The sequence below is a fragment of the Gobius niger genome (assembly GCF_951799975.1).
Source record: "Gobius niger genome assembly, chromosome: 18".
In the NCBI taxonomy this organism is placed as follows: Eukaryota; Metazoa; Chordata; class Actinopteri; order Gobiiformes; family Gobiidae; genus Gobius; species Gobius niger.
This window is the reverse complement of record NC_136869.1, coordinates 29619619-29644659: the sequence shown is the minus strand read 5'-3', so window position 1 is coordinate 29644659 and position 25041 is coordinate 29619619. Positions and strand designations below refer to the sequence as shown.

Genomic DNA, 25041 nt, shown 5'->3' with positions numbered 1-25041 from the left:
TTATTATTATTATTATTATTATTATTACACAGGTGTAGCGATACCCCTCATTCACCTTCCCCCCCGGTACTTTGAAATCGATTTCCAATGACCAGGGGTTAGCCTGAAATTGGGGGTAGTTTAGTTTTGGGGGTCCCTCCGGCCGATCCATTTTGCATGTTGTACCATAGTTGTGTGCTCTGGAGCAGCGGGGGCGTGGCCAAGGGTAGTTGGGTTGCACCGCAGCGCATACACAATGGCTGCTCCAAAGAGGGGAAAGCAAACAATTTTCAGGCCCGCCGCGTCTCGCAAAAAATATGAGAAAAAAATTATTAAAAATTCGGAAAATAGTTGAAAGCTCAGAAAAACTCGACCGAAACGATGTTAAAGCTCCCGGGGTAAGTTTGACGCAAATTTGGTGCGCGGTTACGCGCTATTTGAATTAAAATATCGGGGTTGTTTCAATTAGGAGAGAGAGGGGTGAGCGGGGAAAAGTTGGTGTTAATCAGGACTGAGTTGCAGAGCTGTGACAAAGCCCGGGGAAGGCAGCAGTCCTCGGGTGTTCGCTCTTGTCGGGACCCCGGGAACGTTCTGACACTCGGCGGAGCTCAGGCAGGCGGATAAAGTGGCCAAAGTTTGGCCACAACTTTATTTGGAACTGAGCGCAATAACAACGGCATGGCGAGGGCACCGCGCCGCCACGACATGAGCTGTGCACGGCGTGACAGCCGCTCTGACAGCATGTTTGAGGGACGTTTCCATGTCAGGTCGTTAGGAGCCGGGCTGATGGGCACATGCAGCCGTCCGCGGGTGCTGCTGTGTGGGCATCGCGGCGCACATGACACACGCACACACGCAGCTTCACTGTCGTCAAACATCAAAATGGAGGCAGAGATAGCGGCGCTAATTGTCAACTTTTTGTGTGATATTGCCTGCGGCGGACCCTGTAACCTGGGCAGGAGCGCAGGGCAGACTCCCTGATCTGATGGCGAGAGCCTCAATGCGGAGTTAGAGCCTATGTTCACACGAGAGACTAAGAAATAAAACGCTTACAAATATAAAATAATTAGAATAATTAATTTCGTAATAACAATTTCATTGCTGTATTTGACTAAATATTTCATCACAGTTGGTCATGCTTCGATAAGTTTCTCTACCCCAAAAATGAAAGCAATTTCTCTGAACAAAACGCTAAATCAGGACCAACACAGTCCCCAAGTGTATTTTGTTTATTTGTTTGTAGACTGTCTTAGCAAAAGAAAGTCAATCTCAGTCAGATGGAAGACCTCTGAGTGAGTTTGTGATATGGAGATTGTGTCATCCATAATGTTGCATAACAATCATTCAGTAATATAGTTCTGTGCTGCCACTTCTCCATGGAGATAAGCTGGAGACGTGTCTGTTAAAGTTGTAACTTTAAGGTCTGAGGAGAGTTGAGCCACTCAAAGCAAATGCTTGTCAATTTTTTAAGAATTAGGTATCTGTAGTAAAAACATAGATGCTTGTATATTTTTCCTATTTATTGGATGAAATGCTGTACAGTGGGGCTGTAAAAGAGCCGCATTCTGCCAGTCTCACTTGTTTCAGCATTTCTGCATAATATAATGATGTGCCTCATGATAAACCGAGCTGGATTTGTTTTGTTCTGTTCATAAATGTTTGAGTAATGTTGTCTTTTCAGTTCGGCTACCCAAGAGCTCAAAGAAAACTGTACAACCTGATTAAGTCCTTTGACCATCTGGACTAGTTCTGCATGTTTCAGTGCAGGATTAATGTCTATTACCCAGACTATGTTTTCAACATGAGAATGTGTATCCTCTTGAGTTTGAGGCTCCTTTTGCCACGCATGTGCAGAGTGGGTGTAGCTGGAGGGAACCTGCAGGTTACTGCACGTGTAAATATAATATGACAGGCCTGTATTTGTTAATATGACTGTATGACAGGCCTGTACATGTGAATGTGACTGTATGACAGGCCTGTATATGTGAATGTGACTGTATGACAGGCCTGTATATGTGAATATGACTGTATGACAGGCCTGTATATATGAATATGACTGTATGACAGGCCTGTATTTGTTAATATGACTGTATGACAGGCCTGTACATGTGAATGTGACTGTATGACAGGCCTGTATATATGAATATGACTGTATGACAGGCCTGTACATATGAATGTGACTGTATGACAGGCCTGTATATGTGAATGTGACTGTATGACAGGCCTGTACATGTGAATGTGACTGTATGACAGGCCTGTATTTGTTAATATGACTGTATGACAGGCCTGTACATGTGAATATGACTGTATGACAGGCCTGTACATGTGAATATGACTGTATGACAGGCCTGTATTTGTTAATATGACTGTATTAGAGGCCTGTATATATGAATATGACTGTATGACAGGCCTGTATATATGAATATGACTGTATGACAGGCCTGTATATGTGAATATGACTGTATGACAGGCCTGTATATGTGAATGTGACTGTATGACAGGCCTGTATTTGTTAATATGACTGTATTAGAGGCCTGTATATATGAATATGACTGTATGACAGGCCTGTACATGTGAATGTGACTGTATGACAGGCCTGTATATATGAATGTGACTGTATGACAGGCCTGTATTTGTTAATATGACTGTATGACAGGCCTGTACATATGAATGTGACTGTATGACAGGCCTGTATATATGAATATGACTGTATGACAGGCCTGTATATGTGAATGTGACTGTATGACAGGCCTGTATATGTGAATGTGACTGTATGACAGGCCTGTATATGTGAATGTAACTGTATGACAGGCATGTACATGTGAATGTGACTGTATGACAGGCCTGTATATGTGAATGTAACTGTATGACAGGCCTGTATATATGAATATGACTGTATGACAGGCCTGTATATGTGAATGTAACTGTATGACAGGCCTGTATTTGTTAATATGACTGTATGACAGGCCTGTATTTGTTAATATGACTGTATGACAGGCCTGTACATATGAATGTGACTGTATGACAGGCCTGTATTTGTTATTATGACTGTATGACAGGCCTGTACATATGAATGTGACTGTATGACAGGCCTGTATTTGTTATTATGACTGTATGACAGGCCTGTATATGTGAATGTGACTGTATGACAGGCCTGTATATGTGAATGTGACTGTATGACAGGCCTGTATATGTGAATGTGACTGTATGACAGGCCTGTACATGTGAATGTGACTGTATGACAGAGACCTAAACATTACCTGTAACCATCCATCAATTTTCTTCCGCTTTATCCGGGGCCGGGTCGCGGGGGCAGCAGTCTCAGCAGAGATGCCCAAACTTCCCGATCCACACACACCTCCTCCAGCTGTTCTGGGGGGACCCCGAGGCGACACCAGGCCAGCTCGGAGACATAGCCCCACCAGCGTGTCCTGGGTCTTCCACGAGGCCTTGTCCCACTAGGACATGCCTGGAACACCTCCCGCGGGAGGCGTTATTGTTATTAGGCCCGAGCGCCATCAGGGCTGGCGAAGGGCCTCTTGTAATCGTATACTTCCCCAAAGTGCGCGGAGCGCACAGAAAACGAGCGCAAAGCGCTCCCCTCCTCTCACACACTCACTAATACACTCTTCTTGTCGTGCACGTCCCGTGCACATACATATATAATGCAAAAATCAACATTGTAATTGTACAGAGCCCATAAAAGTTAATGGGCGACTGGTCGCACCGTCGCACAGGTGGCGTCAGAGCGATTCTGACCGGCATGCACCGCTCGCCCGCAGCGCCTCGCTCATCTTAAACACACCTTTTACTAGGCAAAGCCGTCGGCCATATTGGATGTCGGCCATTTTGGATGAAAGCCCGCTAAGCGGGAATCTGCCTCTATTTTTCACTTCGTACAAAATCTATCTCCTCCTAGACCGTTTATCGGAACGAGCTAATTTTGGGTGGAAAATAATCTTGAGAAATAGAACTTTAAGAGTTATCCAAATTATTTTTCTAACTTTTGCGGTTTTTATGCGGCGAAGCCGCAAACTGGACAATTTTTCGCAAACAATAAATGGAACAATAAATATGAAGCCCAATTTTGATCATTTTTTTGTCGGGTGTTAAAGTTACAGTCCTAAACACTCTCATTAGGCAAAATTCAAATTTGGCGCGATAGCGCCCCCTATAGGAATTATATGCTGAGTACAAATTTTAGTTTTACGAACATTTAAATAATTTGGCACAAAAGTCTATTTGGTCGCTCCGATCAGAAAAGTCAATCACACCTATGTCATATTTTTCACGGTGTTGCCGTAGCGATGACCAGAATGTCCCATTTTATTCTGATGGAAAAATGTTCAACTCCATAATTCAGCAACATGTGCTTTTTCTATCTCCTCTGAGGAAAACCTGGTGAAGAAGATCTAGAGAAGTGAGGAACCAAAGGTTATCCAAAGTACTTGGATAAACTAAGTATTTTCAACCCTAAGTAAAATTTTAAAATATGCTTCAGTTTGTAGATAAAGTGTGATACAAATTCATACACCACGCTCCAAATTATTATGCAAATTATATTTCAGTAACAAAAAGGTAAAAAAAAAAAAAAAAGTTTCAATGAAACTCATGGATGGTATCGTGTCTTGGGGCTCTATGAATCACTGACATTAATCTCAGAGACCTGGGATGATTAGTTTTCAGGTTAAGCCCAGTTAAGGGGAAAAACTACTGAAAAAGGATGTTCCACTTTATTATGCAGATCATCATTTTCAAGCAAGATGGGAAAGAAAAAGGTCTCTTTGCTGATGAAAAGCGTGAAATAGTTGAATATCTTGGTCTAGGTATGAAAACCTTCGATATTTCATGAAAGATTAAGCGTAATCATCGAACTGATCAGAGATTTGTGGATGATTCAGACACACACAGGTTTGTGCAGATAAAGGCACAATATGGACGGTTTCTGCCAGACAAACACATCAGATTAATAGAACAGCAGCTACAAAGCAGCAGACAGGTATTTGAAGCTGCTGGTGCCTCTGGAGTCTCCCGAACATGAAGGTGTAGGACCCTCCAGAGGCTGCAGTTGTGCATAAACCTTCTATCCGGGCCTCCCCTAAACTGTTCATTGAAGCTGAAGCAGAAATGGCTGCAGTGGCTCAGAAATACATGAGGACTCATTTTCAAACAGTCTTGTTCACTGATGAGGCCGTGTGACCCTGGATGGTCAGATGGATGGAGTAGTGGATAGTTGGTGAATGGCCACAATGTCCCAACAAGGCTGTGACGTCAGTAAGGAGGGGGCGGAGTCATGTTTTCGGCCAGAATCATGGTGAGAGAGCTGGTCGGCCCCTTTAGGCCCTTTGCGGCTCCCTGAAGGTGTGAAAATGACCTTTGAAAAATATGTGGAGTTTCTGACTGACCACTGTCTTCTGTGCTACAAAAAGAAGAGCCGTGTTTTCCCGAACAAGATCATCTTCATCATGACAACGCACCATGTCCTGCTGTAAAGAAAACCTCTGCATCACTGGCTGATATGGGCATAAAAGGAGAGAAACTCATGATGTGGACCCCCTCCTCCCCTGACCTCAGCCCTATTGAGAACCTTTGGAGCCTCAACAAAAAAAATTCTATGAGGGTGGGAGGCAGTTTTCATCCAAACAGCAGCTCTGGGAGGTTATTCTAACATCCTGCAAAGAAATCCAAGCAGAAACTGTCCAAAAACTCACAAGTTTAATGGATTTAAGAAGGTCCTATGGTACAATATAACTTGACCTATTGAGATGTTTTTGATTGAAATAGGATTTGATTTCAGTAAATATGTCCTCCTAATGCTACAAATTCAACAAATGACCATAATTAATTACAAGCTTTAAAATGTACTGAAACGATGAGTTGCATAATAATTTGGAACAGTGGATTTTGATTTTTTTTACTATATTTATTTTTAAAATAAATACTGTTTTCACTGGGAGATTTTTTCAACCACATTTAAATGATCCTCGACCAGTTAAAGACTTTCATTTGAGAAAAATGTCATTTGCATAATAATTTGGAATGCGGTGTTCACATTTTTCTCTGTATAATGTATAAATTAAGAGCAGAGTTCTCAGTATTGTAAAAAACTGTTTTGTTTTTTTCTGACAAAAAACTTTGTCAGATACCGAGAGGGCACATTAGTGCATTCCAAAAATCCTAAAACTAAGACCCTAGGGAAAAAACTTAAAAAACAAACATAAAGGCAGTAACAATACCGTAAATTTAGATTGAGGGAGACAAAGGGGGCAGGGCGGTCGGCAAGGGGCCGATAATCGCCGCTTGCAGCTATATTTTTACCCTTTTGATTTTATTTGCTTTGGGAAACTGTCACATTGCTTTATTTAGCCACACTAGAGGGCACTATATGCTGGTACTGATGTATAATATGTATATTGGTATTCTTCTATTACAATAATACTTTTCTCATTTGGACTGAAGACATGAGGACACATCGGAATTGTTTTTATGCAATTCCCCAAACCTTTTGTCTAGATTATTTTTGTAGTGAGAACTTTTGTTAGTGCCATAACCAAAAGACTGATCTGAAAGACAGAGATTTATTTCAGCCATATTCGAGCAAACATGCTAAAGCCATTTTTTTGATCGCTTACATTGTTTGGGTTAGTTGTTGCACAGACTGGGGGGTTGTTTGCCACATGGGGCATTAATGGTGGGACACTTTTTCTGTTTTTATGATCACTTTATTGAGCTGTTATAGAGGCACATGTGTGATTGATTTGGTGAATTTTGCAAAATGCTCATAGAGCATTTAGCAAAAAGCTAGTTCAAATTAGTGCTATAAACACATATGGCATTGCATTGTGACTGTTTTAAAAGTAATGTTGTCCTTTTATCCAAACAAACCAAAATGTTGCTAAGGTTTATAGCATTGTGACAACCTGCCCTGCACATTGTCACAGTTAATTTCCTTGAAAAAAGGAATCAAAGTCAATGAACGGTTCAAGCTTTCATTTAATGCAGGTCTGATTTACTGTGTAAGCTCTCAGTCGTACAGGAGTTGTCCATCTTCAATGAGGGTATTCGAGTCGTCTTCTGTACTCTGAAAATGGTCATTTGTTGAATTTGCAGCATTAGGAGGTCATATTTACTGAAATCAAAAGATTTCAATCATAAACATCTTAACAGGTCAAGTTATATTTTGACATGGGAGCCCTTCTTTGAGCAGCTTCAAAATTCTTAAATCCATTAAACTTGTGAGTTTTTGGACAGTTTCTGCTTGGATTTGTTTGCAGGATGTCAGAATAACCTCCCAGAGCTGCTGTTTGGATGACAACTGCCTCCCACCCACATAGATGTTTGTGTTATTGAGGCTCCAAAGGTTCTCAATAGGGCTGAGGTCAGGGGAGGAGGGGGTCCACATCATGAGTTTCTCTCCTTTTATGCCCATAGCAGCCAGTGATGCAGAGGTTTTCTTTGCAGCAGGACATGGTGCGTTGTCATGATGAAGATGATTTTGTTCGGGAAAACACGGCTCTTCTTTTTGTAGCATAGAAGAAAGTGTTCAGTCAGAAAGAGGTCATTTTCACACCTTCAGGGATCCTAAAAGGGCCTAATGGGGCCGACCAGCTCTCTCTCCATGATTCTGGCCCAAAACATGACTCCGCCCCCTCCTTACTGACGTCACAGCCTTGTTGGGACATGGTGGCCATTCACCAACCATCCACTACTCCATCCATCTGACCATCCAGGGCTCATCAGTGAACAAGACTGTTTGAAAATGAGTCTTCATGTATTTCTGAGCCACTGCAGCCGTTTCTGTTCATCAGCTTCAATGAACAGTTTAGGGGAGGCCGGATAGAAGGTTTATGCACAACTGCAGCCTCTGGAGGGTCCTACACCTTGATGTTCGGGACACTCCAAAGGCACCAGAAGCTTCAAATACCTGTCTGCTGCTTTGTAGCTGCTGCTCTCTTAATCTGATGTATTTGTCTGGCAGAAAACATCCTCATTGTGCATTTATCTGCACAAACCGATGTGTGCTCTGAAACAGCCACAAATCTCCTATCAGTATGATGATTACGCTTCATGAAATATCGAAGGTTTTCATACCTAGATACAATACATTCAACTATTTCATGCTTTTCATCAGCAGAGAGATCCTTTTTCTTTCCCTTATTGCTTGAAAATGATGATCTGCTTAATAATGTGGAACACCCTTTTTCAGTAGTTTTTCCCCTTAACTGGGCTTAAACCTGAAAAAAAAAACATCCATGAGTTTCATTAAAACTTTTTTCATTTACCTTTTTGATACTGAAATACAATTTGCATAATAATTTGGAGTGTGGTGTATGAATTTGTATCACACTATATCTGCAAACTGAAGCATATTTTTAAATTTTACTTAGGGTTGAAAATACTTAGTTTATCCAAGTACTTTGGATAACCTTTGGTTCCTAGTTCTCGGAGGAGATAAAGAAAGCACATGTTGCTGGATTATGGAGTCCAGCAACATGTGCTTGTTCTAACCCATTAGAACAAAATGGGACATTCTGGTCATCGCTGAGGCAACGCCGTGAAAAATATGGCATAGGTGTGATTGACTTTTCTGATTGGAGCGACTAAATAGAATTTTGTGCCAAATTATTTAAATTTTCATAAAACTAAAATTTGTACTCACCATATAATTCCTATAGGGGGCGCTATCGTGCCAAATTTGACTTTTGCCTAATGACAGTGTTTAGGACTGTGACTTTAACACCCGACAAAAAATGATCAAAATTGGGCCAAATGTGAATTTTGCCGAATGAGAGCATAAGAACTGTAAAACTTAGAAAAGTAATTTGGATAACTTTTAAAGTTCTACTTCTCAAGACTATTTTCCACCCAAAATTAGCTCGTTCCGATAAACGCTCTAGGAGGAGCTAGATTTTGTACGAAGTGAAAAATAGAGGCGTATTCCTGCTTCGCGGGCTGTCATCCAAAATGGCCGACATCATTTGGAAATATTAATAATTTAGTGCTGACGGGCACTTTGTGTCCGTCAGTGACCAGTCGCCAGTGATTTTTATGGGCTCTGTACAATTACAATGTTGATTTTTGCATTATACATGAAGAGAAGAGTGCGTTAGTGAGTGTTTGAAAGGAGGGGAGCGCTTCGCGTTCGTTTTTGTGCGCTCCGCGCACTTTGGGGGAGTGCGCTTTGCTTCACTGTCCAATTACAATGTTTGTTTTCTGATACATGTGCACGTGCACTGTCCATAGAAATCTTGTGAGATAAAAGTCATGCATTTTATAATGTCAGCATTACATTTTGAAGAACAAGAGTCAGATTTGACATTCTTACTGTATTTTTTCAGTTTGGACCTTGTCCCTATAGAGCTCCACATTCCCACCCACTCCCATGTAAAAAAAAAAAAATCCCATGCATTATTATTAAGAGTTTGACATCACGGCGTCGGTTAATCAGCTATGTGCTAACTCACGGACATGAAACATAAAGGGTAAAAATGAAGATTTGTCTAAAATGTTTTGAACTGCAACATTTTAAAAGTAATTTTGTCTTATTTTCAAGTATTGTTTGTTTCTTGTAAAATACCCGTGCAAGTGTCGGTATTTAGCACATAGCTGACTAGCAGGAGTCGTGCCATTAAACTTTTAATAATGGACTTTTTCAAAAAGTCAATGCTAAACATACGTTTTTTGTGTCGGACCCGACACTTGACCGGGAGTGGGTGGGACTGTGGAGCTCTATTGTTGGCAGATAAATAAAATTAAGGTATTTCCCCATTAGAATATAACGGGGCCATGGCAGAACCTGGGACTTTTCAGCAATAAAACGTAAGATTTTAAGGGCCAGATCTTGTGACTGGCACAGTCCGTGCGCAACTCTAAATGCAACGTGGAGCACGCACGATCTTGGATGTGGCACAGGTTTTGCGCTCAAGGTGGCGCCACTAGGGAGAGGGCGTTATTTAAGAAAAAGAGGCCGACTGAGGCGTGGTTCATTACAAGAATCACCTGTGCTACTCTTCTGTGGCAATCTTCACATTATGTTCCTCTTTACATCGCGCTGCCGTTCTGTTTGAGCGTGGGCCTACTTTGATGCAGTAGCTGAACGTGCACACCTCTAACACCAAAACAACAGTTTTCCATAAATAAACCACACTTGCCTTCAAGTGCCACAACACCACGTCTGATCTGAGTTTTAAGGAGACATTTCCATAGTGTGTCAGCCTTTACCTCCTGATGATGCTCCTTGTGCAGCCACAGCTCAGTCCTGAAGAAAGAAGCGCATTTTACAGGGCGCAGAGCAACTTTTTTTTTCAAATTCAGCCGCTCCAAGAATCCTGCAGCTGTAGCGCAAATGTTCCAATACGCCACATCTTTCTTGCAACTGCTGCATGACTCTGCAACTCCTCTGCTGCCGATATGACAGTTTCTGATCAATTAAATCCTGTACATTTCATAACTTTGTGCATTCGAACGGTGTCCAACGCGAGGCTGCTGCCTCTCTGTCCCGCCCGCTCAGCTTGGATCTGCAGCCGCGGAGGGACACTTTTATTTCTTTAATCTTTATTAAACATTGCACGCTGCATCGCCCCCTCGCAAACCACCGCCTTCCCCGGTCTGGGAAAGCATGGGGAGGGGGCGGCACCACAACATCGCAATTCGAGTCTGTCCCCCCCTCCAGTCCTGCCCACTTCGTGCATCAGGTATGACACTGAAGATTGTAAGGAGCGCCACCGTCTGCTCTACAGCCTGCGCTATGAACCACAAGATCTGGCCCTTACAGGCGCAGTTTTAATAATAAAAACAAAATAAAAATTCTGCACGAGCCAAACTTTACACAAGTGACAAAATAACTGTTGAATAATTGTGTGTTAATGACCTCACTGTGTGTTAATGACCTCACTGTGTGTTAATGACCTCACTGTGTGTTAGTGACCTCACTGTGGGTTAGTGACCTCACTGTGTGTTAGTGACCTCACTGTGTTAGTGACCTCACTGTGTGTTAATGACCTCACTGTGTGTTAATGACCTCACTGTGTGTTGATGACCTCACTGTGTGTTAATGACCTCACTGTGTGTTAGTGACCTCACTGTGTGTTAATGACCTCACTGTGTGTTAGTGACCTCACTGTGGGTTAATGACCTCACTGTGTGTTAGTGACCTCACTGTGGGTTAATGACCTCACTGTGTGTTAGTGACCTCGCTGTGTGTTAGTGACCTCACTGTTTGTTAATGACCTCACTGTGTGTTAGTGACCTCACTGTGGGTTAATGACCTCACTGTGTGTTAGTGACCTCACTGTGTGTTAATGACCTCACTGTGTGTTAATGACCTCACTGTGTGTTAGTGACCTCACTGTGTGTTAATGACCTCACTGTGTGTTAGTGACCTCACTGTGTGTTAGTGACCTCACTGTGTTAGTGGCCTCACTGCGTGTTAATGATTTCACTATGTGTTAATGACCTCACTGTGTGTTAATGACCTCACTGTGTGTTAGTGACCTCACTGTGTGTTAGTGACCTCACTGTGTTAGTGACCTCACTGTGTGTTAATGATTTCACTATGTGTTAATGACCTCACTGTGTGTTAGTGACCTCACTGTGTGTTTGTGACCTCACTGTGTGTTGATGACCTCACTGTGTGTTTGTGACCTCACTGTGTGTTGATGACCTCACTGTGTGTTAATGACCTCACTGTGTGTTAGTGACCTCACTGTGTGTTAATGACCTCACTGTGTGTTAGTGACCTCACTGTGTGTTAGTGACCTCACTGTGTTAATGACCTCACTGTGTGTTAGTGACCTCACTGTGTGTTAGTGACCTCGCTGTGTGTTAGTGACCTCACTGTGTGTTAGTGACCTCACTGTGTGTTAATGACCTCACTGTGTGTTAGTGACCTCACTGTGTGATAATGACCTCACTGTGGGTTAATGACCTCACTGTGTGTTAGTGACCTCACTGTATTAATGACCTCCCTGTGTGTTAATGACCTCACTCTGTGTTAATGACCTCACGGTGTGTTAGTGACCTCACTGTGTTAATGACCTCACTGTGTGTTAATGACCTCACTGTGTGTTAATGACTTCACTTTGTGATAGTGACCTCACTGTGTGTTAGTGACCTCACTGTATTAATGACCTCCCTGTGTATTAATGACCTCACTCTATGTTAATGACCTCACGGTGTGTTAGTGACCTCACTGTGTTAATGACCTCACTGTGTGTTAATGACCTCACTGTGTGTTAGTGACCTCACTGTGTGTTAATGACCTCACTGTGTGTTAATGACCTCACTGTGTGTTAGTGACCTCACTGTGTGTTAGTGACCTCACTGTGTGTTAGTGACCTCACTGTATTAATGACCTCACTGTGTGTTAGTGACCTCACTGTGTGTTAGTGACCTCACTGTGTTAATGACCTCACTGTGTGTTAGTGACCTCACTCTGTGTTAATGAGCTCACTGTGTGTTGATGACCTCACTGTGTGTTAGTGACCTCACTGTTAATTACTTCACTGTGTGTTAATGACCTCACTGTGTTAATTACTTCACTGTGTGTTAATGACCTCACTGTGTGTTAGTGACCTCACTGTGTGTTGATGACCTCACTGTGTGTTTGTGACCTCACTGTGTGTTGATGACCTCACTGTGTGTTAATGACCTCACTGTGTGTTAGTGACCTCACTGTGTGTTAATGACCTCACTGTGTGTTAGTGACCTCACTGTGTGTTAGTGACCTCACTGTGTTAATGACCTCACTGTGTGTTAGTGACCTCACTGTGTGTTAGTGACCTCGCTGTGTGTTAGTGACCTCACTGTGTGTTAGTGACCTCACTGTGTGTTAATGACCTCACTGTGTGTTAGTGACCTCACTGTATTAATGACCTCCCTGTGTGTTAATGACCTCACTCTGTGTTAATGACCTCACGGTGTGTTAGTGACCTCACTGTGTTAATGACCTCACTGTGTGTTAATGACCTCACTGTGTGTTAGTGACCTCACTGTGTGTTAATGACTTCACTTTGTGATAGTGACCTCACTGTGTGTTAATGACCTCACTGTGTGTTAGTGACCTCACTGTATTAATGACCTCCCTGTGTATTAATGACCTCACTCTATGCTAATGACCTCACGGTGTGTTAGTGACCTCACTGTGTTAATGACCTCACTGTGTGTTAATGACCTCACTGTGTGTTAATGACCTCACTGTGTGTTAATGACCTCACTGTGTGTTAATGACCTCACTGTGTGTTAGTGACCTCCCTGTGTGTTAATGACCTCACTCTGTGTTAATGACCTCACTGTGTGTTGATGACCTCACTGTGTGTTAGTGACCTCACTGTGTTAATTACTTCACTGTGTGTTAATGACCTCACTGTGTGTTAGTGACCTCACTGTGTGTTAGTGACCTCACTGTGTGATAATGACCTCACTGTGTGTTAGTGACCTCACTGTGTGTTAGTGACCTCACTGTGTGTTAGTGACCTCACTGTGTGTTAATGACCTCACTGTGTGATAGTGACCTCACTGTGTGTTAGTGACCTCACTGTGTGTTAATGACCTCACTGTGTTAATGACTTCACTGTGTGTTAATGACCTCACTGTGTGTTAGTGACCTCACTGTGTGATAATGACCTCATTGTGTGTTAGTGACCTCACTGTGTGATAATGACCTCACTGTGTGTTAGTGACCTCACTGTGTGTTAGTGACCTCACTGTGTGTTAGTGACCTCACTGTGTGTTAGTGACCTCACTGTGTGTTAGTGACCTCGCTGTGTGTTAGTGACCTCACTGTGTTAATGACCTCACTGTGTGTTAGTGACCTCGCTGTGTGTTAGTGACCTCACTGTGTTAATGACCTCACTGTGTGTTAGTGACCTCACTGTGTGTTAGTGACCTCACTGTGTTAATGACCTCACTGTGTGTTAGTGACCTCACTGTGTGATAATGACCTCACTGTGTTAGTGACCTCACTGTGTGTTAATGACCTCACTGTGTGTCAGTGACCTCACTGTGTTAATGACCTCACTGTGTGTTGATGACCTCACTGTGTGTTAGTGACCTCACTGTTTGTTAATGACCTCACTGTGTTAGTGACCTCACTGTGTGTTAATGACCTCACTGTGTGTCAGTGACCTCACTGTGTGTTAGTGACCTCACTGTGTGTTAATGACCTCACTGTGTTAGTGACCTCACTGTGTGTTAGTGACCTCACTGTGTGTTAGTGACCTCACTGTGTGTTAGTGACCTCACTGTGTGTTAATGACCTCACTGTGTTAGTGACCTCACTGTGTGTTAATGACCTCACTGTGTGTCAGTGACCTCACTGTGTTAATGACCTCACTGTGTGTTGATGACCTCACTGTGTGTTAGTGACCTCACTGTGTGTTAGTGACCTCACTGTGTGTTAGTGACCTCACTGTGTGTTAATGACCTCACTGTGTGATAATGACCTCACTGTGTGATAATGACCTCACGGTGTGTTAGTGACCTCACTGTGTGTTAGTGACCTCACTGTGGGTTAGTGACCTCACTGTGTGATAATGACCTCACTGTGTGATAATGACCTCACTGTGTGATAATGACCTCACTGTGTGATAATGACCTCACGGTGTGTTAATGACCTCACTGTGTGTTAATGACCTCACTGTGTGTTAGTGACCTCACTGTGTGTTAGTGACCTCACTGTGTGTTAATGACCTCACTGTGTGATAATGACCTCACTGTGTGATAATGACCTCACTGTGTGATAATGACCTCACGGTGTGTTAGTGACTTCACTTTGTGTTAATGACCTCACTGTGTGTTAGTGACCTCACTGTGTGTTAGTGACCTCACTGTGTGTTAGTGACCTCACTTTGTGTTAATGACCTCACTGTGTGATAATGACCTCACTGTGTGATAATGACCTCACTGTGTGTTAGTGACCTCACTGTGTGTTAGTGACTTCACTTTGTGTTAATGACCTCACTGTGTGTTAGTGACCTCACTGTGTTAATGACCTCACGGTGTGTTGATGACCTCACTGGGTGTTAGTGACCTCACTGTGTTAATGACTTCACTGTGTGTTAATGACCTCACTGTGTGTTAGTGACCTCACTGTGTGTTAGTGACCTCACTGTGTGTTAGTGACCTCACTGTGTGTTAGTGACCTCACTGTGTGTTAGTGACCTCACTGTGTGATAATGACCTCACGGTGTGTTAGTGACCTCACTGTGTGTTAGTGACCTCACTGTGGGTTAGTGACCTCACTGTGTGATAATGACCTCACTGTGTGTTAGTGACCTCACTGTGTGTTAGTGACCTCACTGTGTTAGTGACCTCACTGTGTGTTAGTGACCTCACTGTGGGTTAGTGACCTCACTGTGGGTTAGTGACCTCACTGTGTGATAATGACCTCACTGTGTGTTAGTGACCTCACTGTGTGATAATGACCTCACTGTGTGATAATGACCTCACGGTGTGATAATGACCTCACTGTGTGATAATGACCTCACTGTGTGATAATGACCTCACTGTGTGATAATGACCTCACGGTGTGTTAATGACCTCACTGTGTGATAATGACCTCACGGTGTGATAATGACCTCACTGTGTGATAATGACCTCACGGTGTGTTAGTGACCTCACTGTGTGTTAGTGACCTCACTGTGTGTTAGTGACCTCACTGTGTGATAATGACCTCACTGTGTGTTAGTGACCTCACTGTGTGTTAGTGACCTCACTGTGTGTTAGTGACCTCACTGTGTGTTAGTGACCTCACTGTGTGTTAATGACCTCACTGTGTGTTAGTGACCTCACTGTGTGTTAGTGACCTCACTGTGTGTTCATGACCTCACTGTGTGTTAGTGACCTCACTGTGTGTTAATGACCTCACTGTGTGTTAATGACCTCACTGTGTGTTAATGACCTCACTGTGTGCTAATGACCTCACTGTGTGTTAGTGACCTCACTGTGTGTTAATGACCTCACTGTGTGCTAATGACCTCACTGTGTGTTAGTGACCTCACTGTGTTAATGACCTCACTGTGTGTTAATGACCTCACTGTGTGTTAGTGACCTCACTGTGTGTTAGTGACCTCACTGTGTGTTAATGACCTCACTGTGTGTTAGTGACCTCACTGTGTGTTAGTGACCTCACTGTGTGTTAGTGACCTCGCTGTGTGTTAGTGACCTCACTGTGTTAATGACCTCACTGTGTGTTAGTGACCTCGCTGTGTGTTAGTGACCTCACTGTGTTAATGACCTCACTGTGTGTTAGTGACCTCACTGTGTGTTAGTGACCTCACTGTGTTAATGACCTCACTGTGTGTTAGTGACCTCACTGTGTTAGTGACCTCACTGTGTGTTAAAGAAATAGGCCACCGTTTTTATATACGAAGATATGTTCTTACCTAGCCTTAGACGTGTTAATATATCCCCGTCTGGTCTTTGTCCGTGCGCTCACACATACGCAGCCTCTCCCACATGTCATATAGCTCCAAAAAAGCTCACGATAGAAGCTACCAAGCTCTTCCACGTGTTCCCTATTTAAATAAAGTTACGTGAAGTGTTTTCATGCGAAGTATATTTACCCATAAATGTAGCATGTCGATTTTATAAGCAAATAAAAAGGGGGACTATATTGTGAGGCGTAATGATACGAGGAGTAAAACGTCCGCGCAGTAACTCCTAAAGGTTATTGACGGAAGTGAGCGGGGGAAGTCTTTAGGAGTTACTACGCGGACGCTGTGCTCCTCGTATCATTACGCCTCACAATATAGTCCCCCTTTTTATTTGCTTATAAAATCGACATGCTACATTTCTGGGTAAATATACTTCGCATGAAAACACTTCACGTAACTTTATTTAAATAGGGAACACGTGGAAGAGCTTGGTAGCTTCTATCGTGAGCTTTTTCGGAGCTATGTGACATGTGGGAGAGGCTGCGTATGTGCTCCGTTTGCGTGACAGAGCGCACGGACAAAGACCAGACGGGGATATATTAACTCGACTAAAGTGAGCTAAGAACATATCTTAGTATGTAAAAACGGTGGCCTATTCCTTTAATGCTTCTCTCTGATGAACCAAAGGACAGGATTCGATCAGAGTGTTGTTTATGTCTGTGTGGAAGGTCAGTCTGAAACAGCCTTTATCATGGTCTGTTTTCTGTGTGGCTTCATCTCTTTATTGTGGTTCATGTTCGTCCGTTAAAGTCAGTGGCTGCAGTTTATATATATATATATATATATATATATATATATATATATATATATATATATATATATACATCTTTCTAGTCCAATACTATGGGTGATGTAGCTTTATGAAGCAGCTGTTGAGATAGAATAACACTGAAGGGAAATGTGAAGGATCATTTAGACTGAGACTTTAATGTCTTTATTTGGGCACTACAGTGGGGAAAAAAGTATTTGGTCAGTTCCCCATATACTTTCTATTGGATTTCAGCCAAATTCTTTTTTCCCGACTGTTTGTTGTTGTATACGCAATAGAGCAGATGGCAGGATGCACTTTTGTTTGGCCTGCAGTCCACCAATAACCTTAAAGAAGAAGATGTAAAGAAACAGCTGTCGGTGATGTCACTTCCCCTGTGTTTTCCAACCTGGGTTAAGGACAGTCGAATTGGGCAAATGCTGCTGAAGCTCTAGTTCACTAACTGCATAGAGATCTAACGGTTGACCCCTTAAAGGTTAAAGGAAAAGGCCAACATTTTTACATACCGAGATGTGTTCTTATGTAACGCCCCCTATGTTCCGATCACCAGGGTGACCAAGACAAAGTTTAGGTTTGTTTATTTCGTACAAATATAAAAGTCTAAAATTGATGGAGAGGAGCAGATAAGTCGAATGGGTTTCAGCTAGTGTTGGTTTTGGGGAGTAGGAGGAGCTTTTAATGGGCTTAGTGAAGGGCTCTTTTCCAGGGGTCCAGGCTGAACAGTCGGCATACTCTGCAACATGGCTCCTGGTGTCTGTGCTGGTAAGGTGCTATGACCCCAGCAACCACACGCTGTCCCAGCGGAGCAGCCGACTTGCCCTCAGACTGGCCTGGACCCCTGGTGGACAAGACCAAACAAAACAATGAGGGCAATGTTACAATGAAGAAATGATACATCTTCATTCATGAACAAGCATGAGTGAGGCTACTGACCTGGTGGACAAGACCAAACAAAACAATGAGCGAGAACAAAAGGTGCACAGGTGTTTTTATGATTAAAGTCCCGCCCCTACTAACTGCCCACTTAACTTAAGAGACATGGCCATTGGCCCACTGCAAATAAAGAAACACCCACAAAAGAAAATCACACCCAACTTAAAGTGGCAGTAACCCGTTACACTTACCTTAGCTTAGACGAGTTCATGTGTATCATCATCTGGTCTTCACGTGTGTCCTCAGTCATGTAAACACAGCACAGACGGCGTTAGCATTTAGCCTCTCCTCCTCTCCTCTGTAGCTCCAAACAAGGTCAAGATTGAAGCTACCAAGCTCCACCGCTTGTACTGTTTGTACAGCACTGTACTATTCATCATTATAAAAAAGGTTTTTATTTTGTTTTGAAACAAAGGGTTAAACCCCCACAAATAAATTGCACGTTTGGTAGTTTTGAGATGGTGAGAAGTGATTTATGAGATGTATGAAAAAAATAGGATCAAGATTTTTATAGCAGCTTTAAAAGTGTGTACATTTGTGTACACAAGGGTGGTGAAAGGGTGGAAAATGCAGAACCCGGTGTAACAGGCCAGAGTATACCCCCATCTGGACTACAGCCGGGGTTAAAGGGGCCTAGGCCATTTCATACCCCGGGTATAAAATGGCCTAGGCCATTTCCTACCCCCCCAGGCCAGATTATGCCCCCAATTATAACAGTATCTTAGGGTGATAGAGTGGGTTGTCCTTTAACCGGAAGGTTGGCAGTTCAAATCCATGCTCCTGCAGGTACAGGCTGTTGTTGTGTCCTTGGGCAAGACACTTTGCCTACCTGTGCATGAGTGAGTGAGTGAATGAGTGAATGAGTGAGTGAAAGTAGTGAGTGAGTGAATGAGTGAATGAATGAGTGAAGGTAGTGAGTGAGTGAATGAGTGAGTGAATGAGTGAGTGAATGAGTGAGTGAATGAGTGAGTGAAAGTAGTGAGTGAGTGAATGAGTGAGTGAGCACTCACTCATTCACTCACTCACTCATTCACTCACTCACTCATTCACTCAGTCACTACTTTCATTCACTCATTCACTCACTCACTCATTCACTCACTCACTACTTTCATTCACTCACTCACTCACTCACTACCTTCACTCATTCACTCACTCACTCATGCACAGGTAGGCAAAGTGTCTTGCCCAAGGACACAACAACAGCCTGTACCTGCAGGAGCATGGATTTGAACTGCCAACCTTCCGGTTAAAGGACAACCCACTCTATCACCCTAAGATACTGTTATAATTGGGGGTATAATCTGGCCTGGGGGGGTAGGAAATGGCCTATTATGGCCAAGGCCATTTTATACCCGGGGTATGAAATGGCCTAGGCCCCTTTAACCCCGGGTGTAGTCCAGATGGGGGTATACTCTGGCCTGTTACACCGGGACTGTCTTGTGGAACACGACCAAACCGCTGTGCCATTGATTATTAGCTCTTGTGCACTTTTACACATCATTTGCTGAAAAAAACTTCTAACAATCTGTGTTTAGACATACTGTGCAGAAATAATTTCATAAAATATTGTTGATATCATTCTGGCAATCATCAAGACATTCATCAAATATCACTTTTTCTTCTCATATGTAGTAGTCTTAGTTCTAACACCTTGTGTGTTTCAGGCCTGTGGCTGCGGGCTGCTCTGACTGGATAAACCTGGACAGATCGCTCCTCTGTAGTGGTTTTCAGTAGAAGTCATGGCCACCGGACCTCAGGTGCCCCCACCGCAGGTCCTTGAGGTGTCCACCGGGAGACGCCGGAGAGCTGAGGGCAAGCCTAAGAAAAACTTCTGCTGCCAGCAGTGCCAGAAGGCCTTCAACAGCCTGGAGAAGTTGAAGGTGCACTGCTACTCCCACACCGGAGAGAGGCCATACTGCTGCTCACATCCCGACTGCTCCAAGGCCTTTGTGTCCAAGTACAAGCTGCTACGGTACTCATTGCACAGTCAATAGGATAGTTGCTGTATTAGCCCTACGTTCAGTAGCATCGTCACTGACACTTATGAGTTCACTGGGGTTGTCCCCTTAATTGGAAGTTGACGATGTTTACAGTGAATCATCGTGATGGACGATGTCGTCCATCTCTTATTATAATCATTTTTAAAGACCTTTACATAGTCTATATATAATATAGGCTGCATCTTATTTATGTTTGCAAAAAAATAAGATTGCAGGATAAATGGATCTAAACTAAACATGATCTGAACATGAAAGGAACATGAATGTGTTAAAACTCTGAGAAGAGAACGACTTATTCAGAGCGCCATCTGCTCCTCAGTATCAAGGCTCATATTACACTTATACAAATGTACATTATTTATTATTTATTATCTACATTTTCTAAACTTTAATGTAATGTTTAAGAAACAGTGGGTGAACGAGACAATATTTAGCAGTTTGCGCTTTTTAAGCTGCTCTACGCAGTGCCCGATCTGTGTGATCGTAGCCTCTTACCTCCTGCACCCAAGGCCAGATTTATGCAGGGGCTTACAGGGGCTAAGCCCAGGGGCCCAGCAGGTTGAGGGGCCCCTGGGCATACGGAGAAAATGAGTGAATAAATGAGTGAGTGAATGAGTGAAGGTAGTGAGTGAGTGAGTACTCACTACCTTCACTCATTCATTCATTCACTCACTCACTCACTCACTCACTCCCTTCACTCATTCCCTCACTCACTCATTCATTCACTCATTCACTCACTCATTCATTCACTCATTCACTCACTCACTACCTTCACTCACTCATTCATTCACTCACTCACTCACTACCTTCACTCATTCACTCACTCATTCACTCACTCACTCCTTTCACTCATTCACTCACTCATTCATTCACTCACTCACTCATTCACTCACTCACTCACTACCTTCACTCATTCACTCACTCACTCACTCATTCACTCACTCACTCACTACCTTCACTCATTCACTCACTCACTCATTCACTCACTCACTCACTACATTCACTCATTCACTCACTCACTCACTACCTTCACTCATTCACTCACTCACTCATTCACTCACTCACTCACTACCTTCACTCATTCACTCATTCACTCACTCACTCACTCACTACCTTCACTCATTCACTCACTCACTCATTCACTCACTCACTCACTACCTTCACTCATTCACTCACTCACTCATTCACTCACTCACTCACTACTTTCACTCATTCACTCACTCACTCATTCACTCACTCACTCCTTTCACTCATTCACTCACTCATTCATTCACTCACTCACTCACTACCTTCACTCATTCACTCACTCACTCATTCACTCACTCCTTTCACTCATTCACTCACTCATTCATTCACTCACTCACTCACTACCTTCACTCATTCACTCACTCACTCATTCACTCACTCACTCACTCACTACCTTCACTCATTCACTCACTCACTCATTCACTCACTCACTCACTACTTTCACTCATTCACTCACTCATTCATTCATTCACTCACTCACTCACTACTTTCACTCATTCACTCACTCACTCATTCACTCACTCACTCCTTTCACTCATTCACTCATTCATTCACTCACTCACTCACTCACTACCTTCACTCATTCACTCACTCACTCATTCACTCACTCACTACCTTCACTCATTCACTCACTCACTCATTCACTCACTCACTCACTACTTTCACTCATTCACTCACTCACTCACTCACTCACTACCTTTACTCACTCACTCATTCACTCACTCATTCACTCACTCATTCATTCACTCACTCACTACCTTCACTCACTCATTCACTCACTCACTCACTCATTCACTCACTCATTCACTCACTCACTCACTCATTCACTCACTCACTACCTTCACTCACTCACTCATTCACTCACTCACTCACTCATTCACTCACTCATTCATTCACTCACTCACTCACTACCGTCACTCATTCACTCACTCACTCATTCACTCACTCCACTCACTACTTTCACTCATTCACTCACTCACTCCTTTCACTCACTCATTCATTCACTCATTCACTCACTCATTCACTCACTCACTCACTACCTTCACTCATTCACTCACTCACTCATTCACTCACTCACTCACTACTTTCACTCATTCACTCACTCATTCATTCATTCATTCACTCACTCACTCACTACTTTCACTCATTCACTCACTCACTCATTCACTCACTCACTCCTTTCACTCATTCACTCACTCATTCATTCACTCACTCACTACCTTCACTCATTCACTCACTCACTCATTCACTCACTCACTACCTTCACTCACTCACTCATTCACTCACTCACTCACTCATTCACTCACTCATTCATTCATTCACTCACTCACTCACTACCGTCACTCATTCACTCACTCACTCACTCACTACTTTCACTCATTCACTCACTCACTCCTTTCACTCACTCATTCATTCACTCATTCACTCACTCACTCACTCACTCACTACTTTCATTCACTCACTCACTCATTCATTCACTCACTCACTCACTCACTCACTACCTTCACTCACTCACTCACTCACTCACTCACTACCTTCACTCACTCATTCACTCACTACCTTCACTCACTCATTCACTCACTACCTTCACTCATTCACTCACTCACTCACTCACTCACTCACTACCTTCACTCACTCATTCACTCACTACCTTCACTCACTACCTTCACTCACTACCTTCACTCACTCATTCACTCACTACCTTCACTCACTCATTCACTCACTCACTCACTCACTCACTCACTCACTCACTCACTCACTCACTCACTCACTCACTCACTACCTTCACTCACTCATTCACTCACTACCTTCACTCACTCACTCATGCACAGGTAGGCAAAATGTCTTGCCCAAGGACACAACAACAGCCTGTACCTGCAGGAGCATGGATTTGAACTGCCAACCTTCCGGTTAAAGGACAACCCACTCTATCACCCTAAGATACTGTTATAATTGGGGGCATAATCTGGCCTGGGGGGGTAGGAAATGGCCTAGGCCATAATATACCCCGGGGTGTATAATGGCCTAGGCCCCTTTAACCCCGGCTGTAGTCCAGATGGGGGTATACTCTGGCCTGTTACACCGGCTCTCTTTGCTGACTCCCTCACATGTAAGGCTTAATCAGATGACTTTGTACCCGAGACTAAACCAGGTCTAAACCAAGACTAAACCAGGTCTAAACCAGGACTAAACCAGAAATAAACCAGGTCTGAGCCATTTTCTTTGAGTTGACGCTGGGAAAACACATGTACCTATTGGTCTGTTAAAATGCGCCAAATGGCACCATTAAAATAAAAAGTGGTAGGTTATAAAAAACATGTGCAATAGGTTAATCCTCCAGCCAGGTGTTTCTGACCACCAGCCTGGCTCCACATCATGGAGACGGGTCCCCGAGCGCCGGCCCATGCTTAAGTAATGTTTATTTCCAATGAAACATAATGAATGTGTCTGTGTTGAAGGCATATGGCGACGCACTCTCCAGAGAAAAACCACAAGTGTTCGTACTGTGAGAAGATGTTCCACCGTAAGGACCACCTGAAGAACCACATGCACACCCATGACCCGTACAAGGAGGCTTTCTGCTGCCAGCAGTGTGGTAAGAGCTACAACACCAAGCTGGGCTACAAGCGTCACCTGGCCCTGCACGCGGCGCACAGCGGAGACCTGACCTGCCAGGTGTGTCTGCAGACGCTGCCTTCCACCAGCCTGCTGCTGGAGCACCTGAAGAGCCATGCGGGCAAGTCCTCCACCGGAGCCAAGGAGAAGAAGCATCGCTGTGATCACTGTGAGCGCCACTTCTACACACGCAAAGATGTGCGCCGCCACATGGTGGTGCACACGGGCCGCAAGGACTTCTTATGTCAGTACTGCGCCCAGCGCTTCGGACGGAAGGACCACCTGACCAGACACATGAAGAAGAGCCACGGCTGTGAGCTGCTACGCGTGAAGAGCGAGCCCGCGGACATGATAGAGCCTAGTGTGTATGATGCTCCTACCGAGAGCACCCTGAGGCCCCACCAGCTCAGTGCCTTTTCCGGACAAAGCCTGGACTCAGAGCCCTTCCCTCTGACCACACAGCCCTTCTCCCTCAAGTACCCTCTGGGTTTTACCTCATTCAGCAGCTGCTCACAGGAGCATGGCCTAAAGGGAGACTTAGACAACTACCTGATGGAACTACCCTCCTCCTCTGCCACAGATGCCCCACTGCCCCCCCCCCAGGAGTCCAAAATGTCTTCTCCAACAGCCGCCACATCAGGAGAGTCATTAGCTTCCACTTTAATGGACTTCTCCCAACTCTTCAACTTCCTTCCCCTGAATGGGCCGGCGTACAGCGCTCAGGCGGGGGGCAGCGGAGAGGGCGCAGGTGGGTACAGGTCCAGCGACGAGCCCCTCCCTCTGGAGGACCCCCCAGACTCAGAAGCCCCAGACAGCTCCCTGCAGGGGCTCAGCCCCCCATTCATGTCCAGCCTGAGCACTCCCACCCTGCCTCGCTTCCATCAGGCTTTCCAGTAACCCCTCTGACCCTCCATAAGCCCTCTGACCCTTCAGTGACCCCTCTGACCCTCCATAACCCCTCTGACCCTCCATAAGCCCTCTGACCCTTCAGTGACCCCTCTGACCCTCCATAGCCCCTCTGACCCTCCATAACCCCTCTGACCCTCCATAAGCCCTCTGACCCTCCATAACCCCTCTGACCCTCCATAACCCCTCTGACCCTTCAGTGACCCCTCTGACCCTCCATAACCCCTCTGACCCTTCAGTGACCCCTCTGACCCTCCATAGCCCCTCTGACCCTCCATAGCCCCTCTGGCCCTCCATAACCCCTCTGACCCTTCAGTGACCCCTCTGACCCTTCAGTGACCCCTCTGACCCTCCATAGCCCCTCTGACCCTCCATAGCC

The 25041-nt window shown here is 44.2% G+C and overlaps 1 protein-coding gene across 1 annotated transcript; it reads left to right on the top strand.

The window, feature by feature from the left end:
* The first annotated feature begins 248 nt into the window (after positions 1-248).
* Positions 249-24661, top strand: plag1 (pleiomorphic adenoma gene 1). The gene is made up of 3 exons (XM_079575961.1): positions 249-377; positions 19779-20086; positions 23600-24661. The coding sequence occupies exons 2-3, from the start codon at positions 19854-19856 to the stop codon at positions 24651-24653; spliced, it is 1287 nt and encodes a 428-aa protein (XP_079432087.1). The 5' UTR covers positions 249-377; positions 19779-19853; the 3' UTR covers positions 24654-24661.
* Positions 24662-25041: the final 380 nt, after the last annotated feature.

Coding starts and splice junctions, on each gene's coding strand:
- plag1 (XM_079575961.1), top strand. CDS start 19,854: ATGGCCACCGGACCTCAGGTGCCCCCACCGCAGGTCCTTGAGGTGTCC. Junction 20,087..23,599: donor TCCAAGTACAAGCTGCTACG/GTACTCATTGCA, acceptor TCTGTGTTGAAG/GCATATGGCGACGCACTCTC.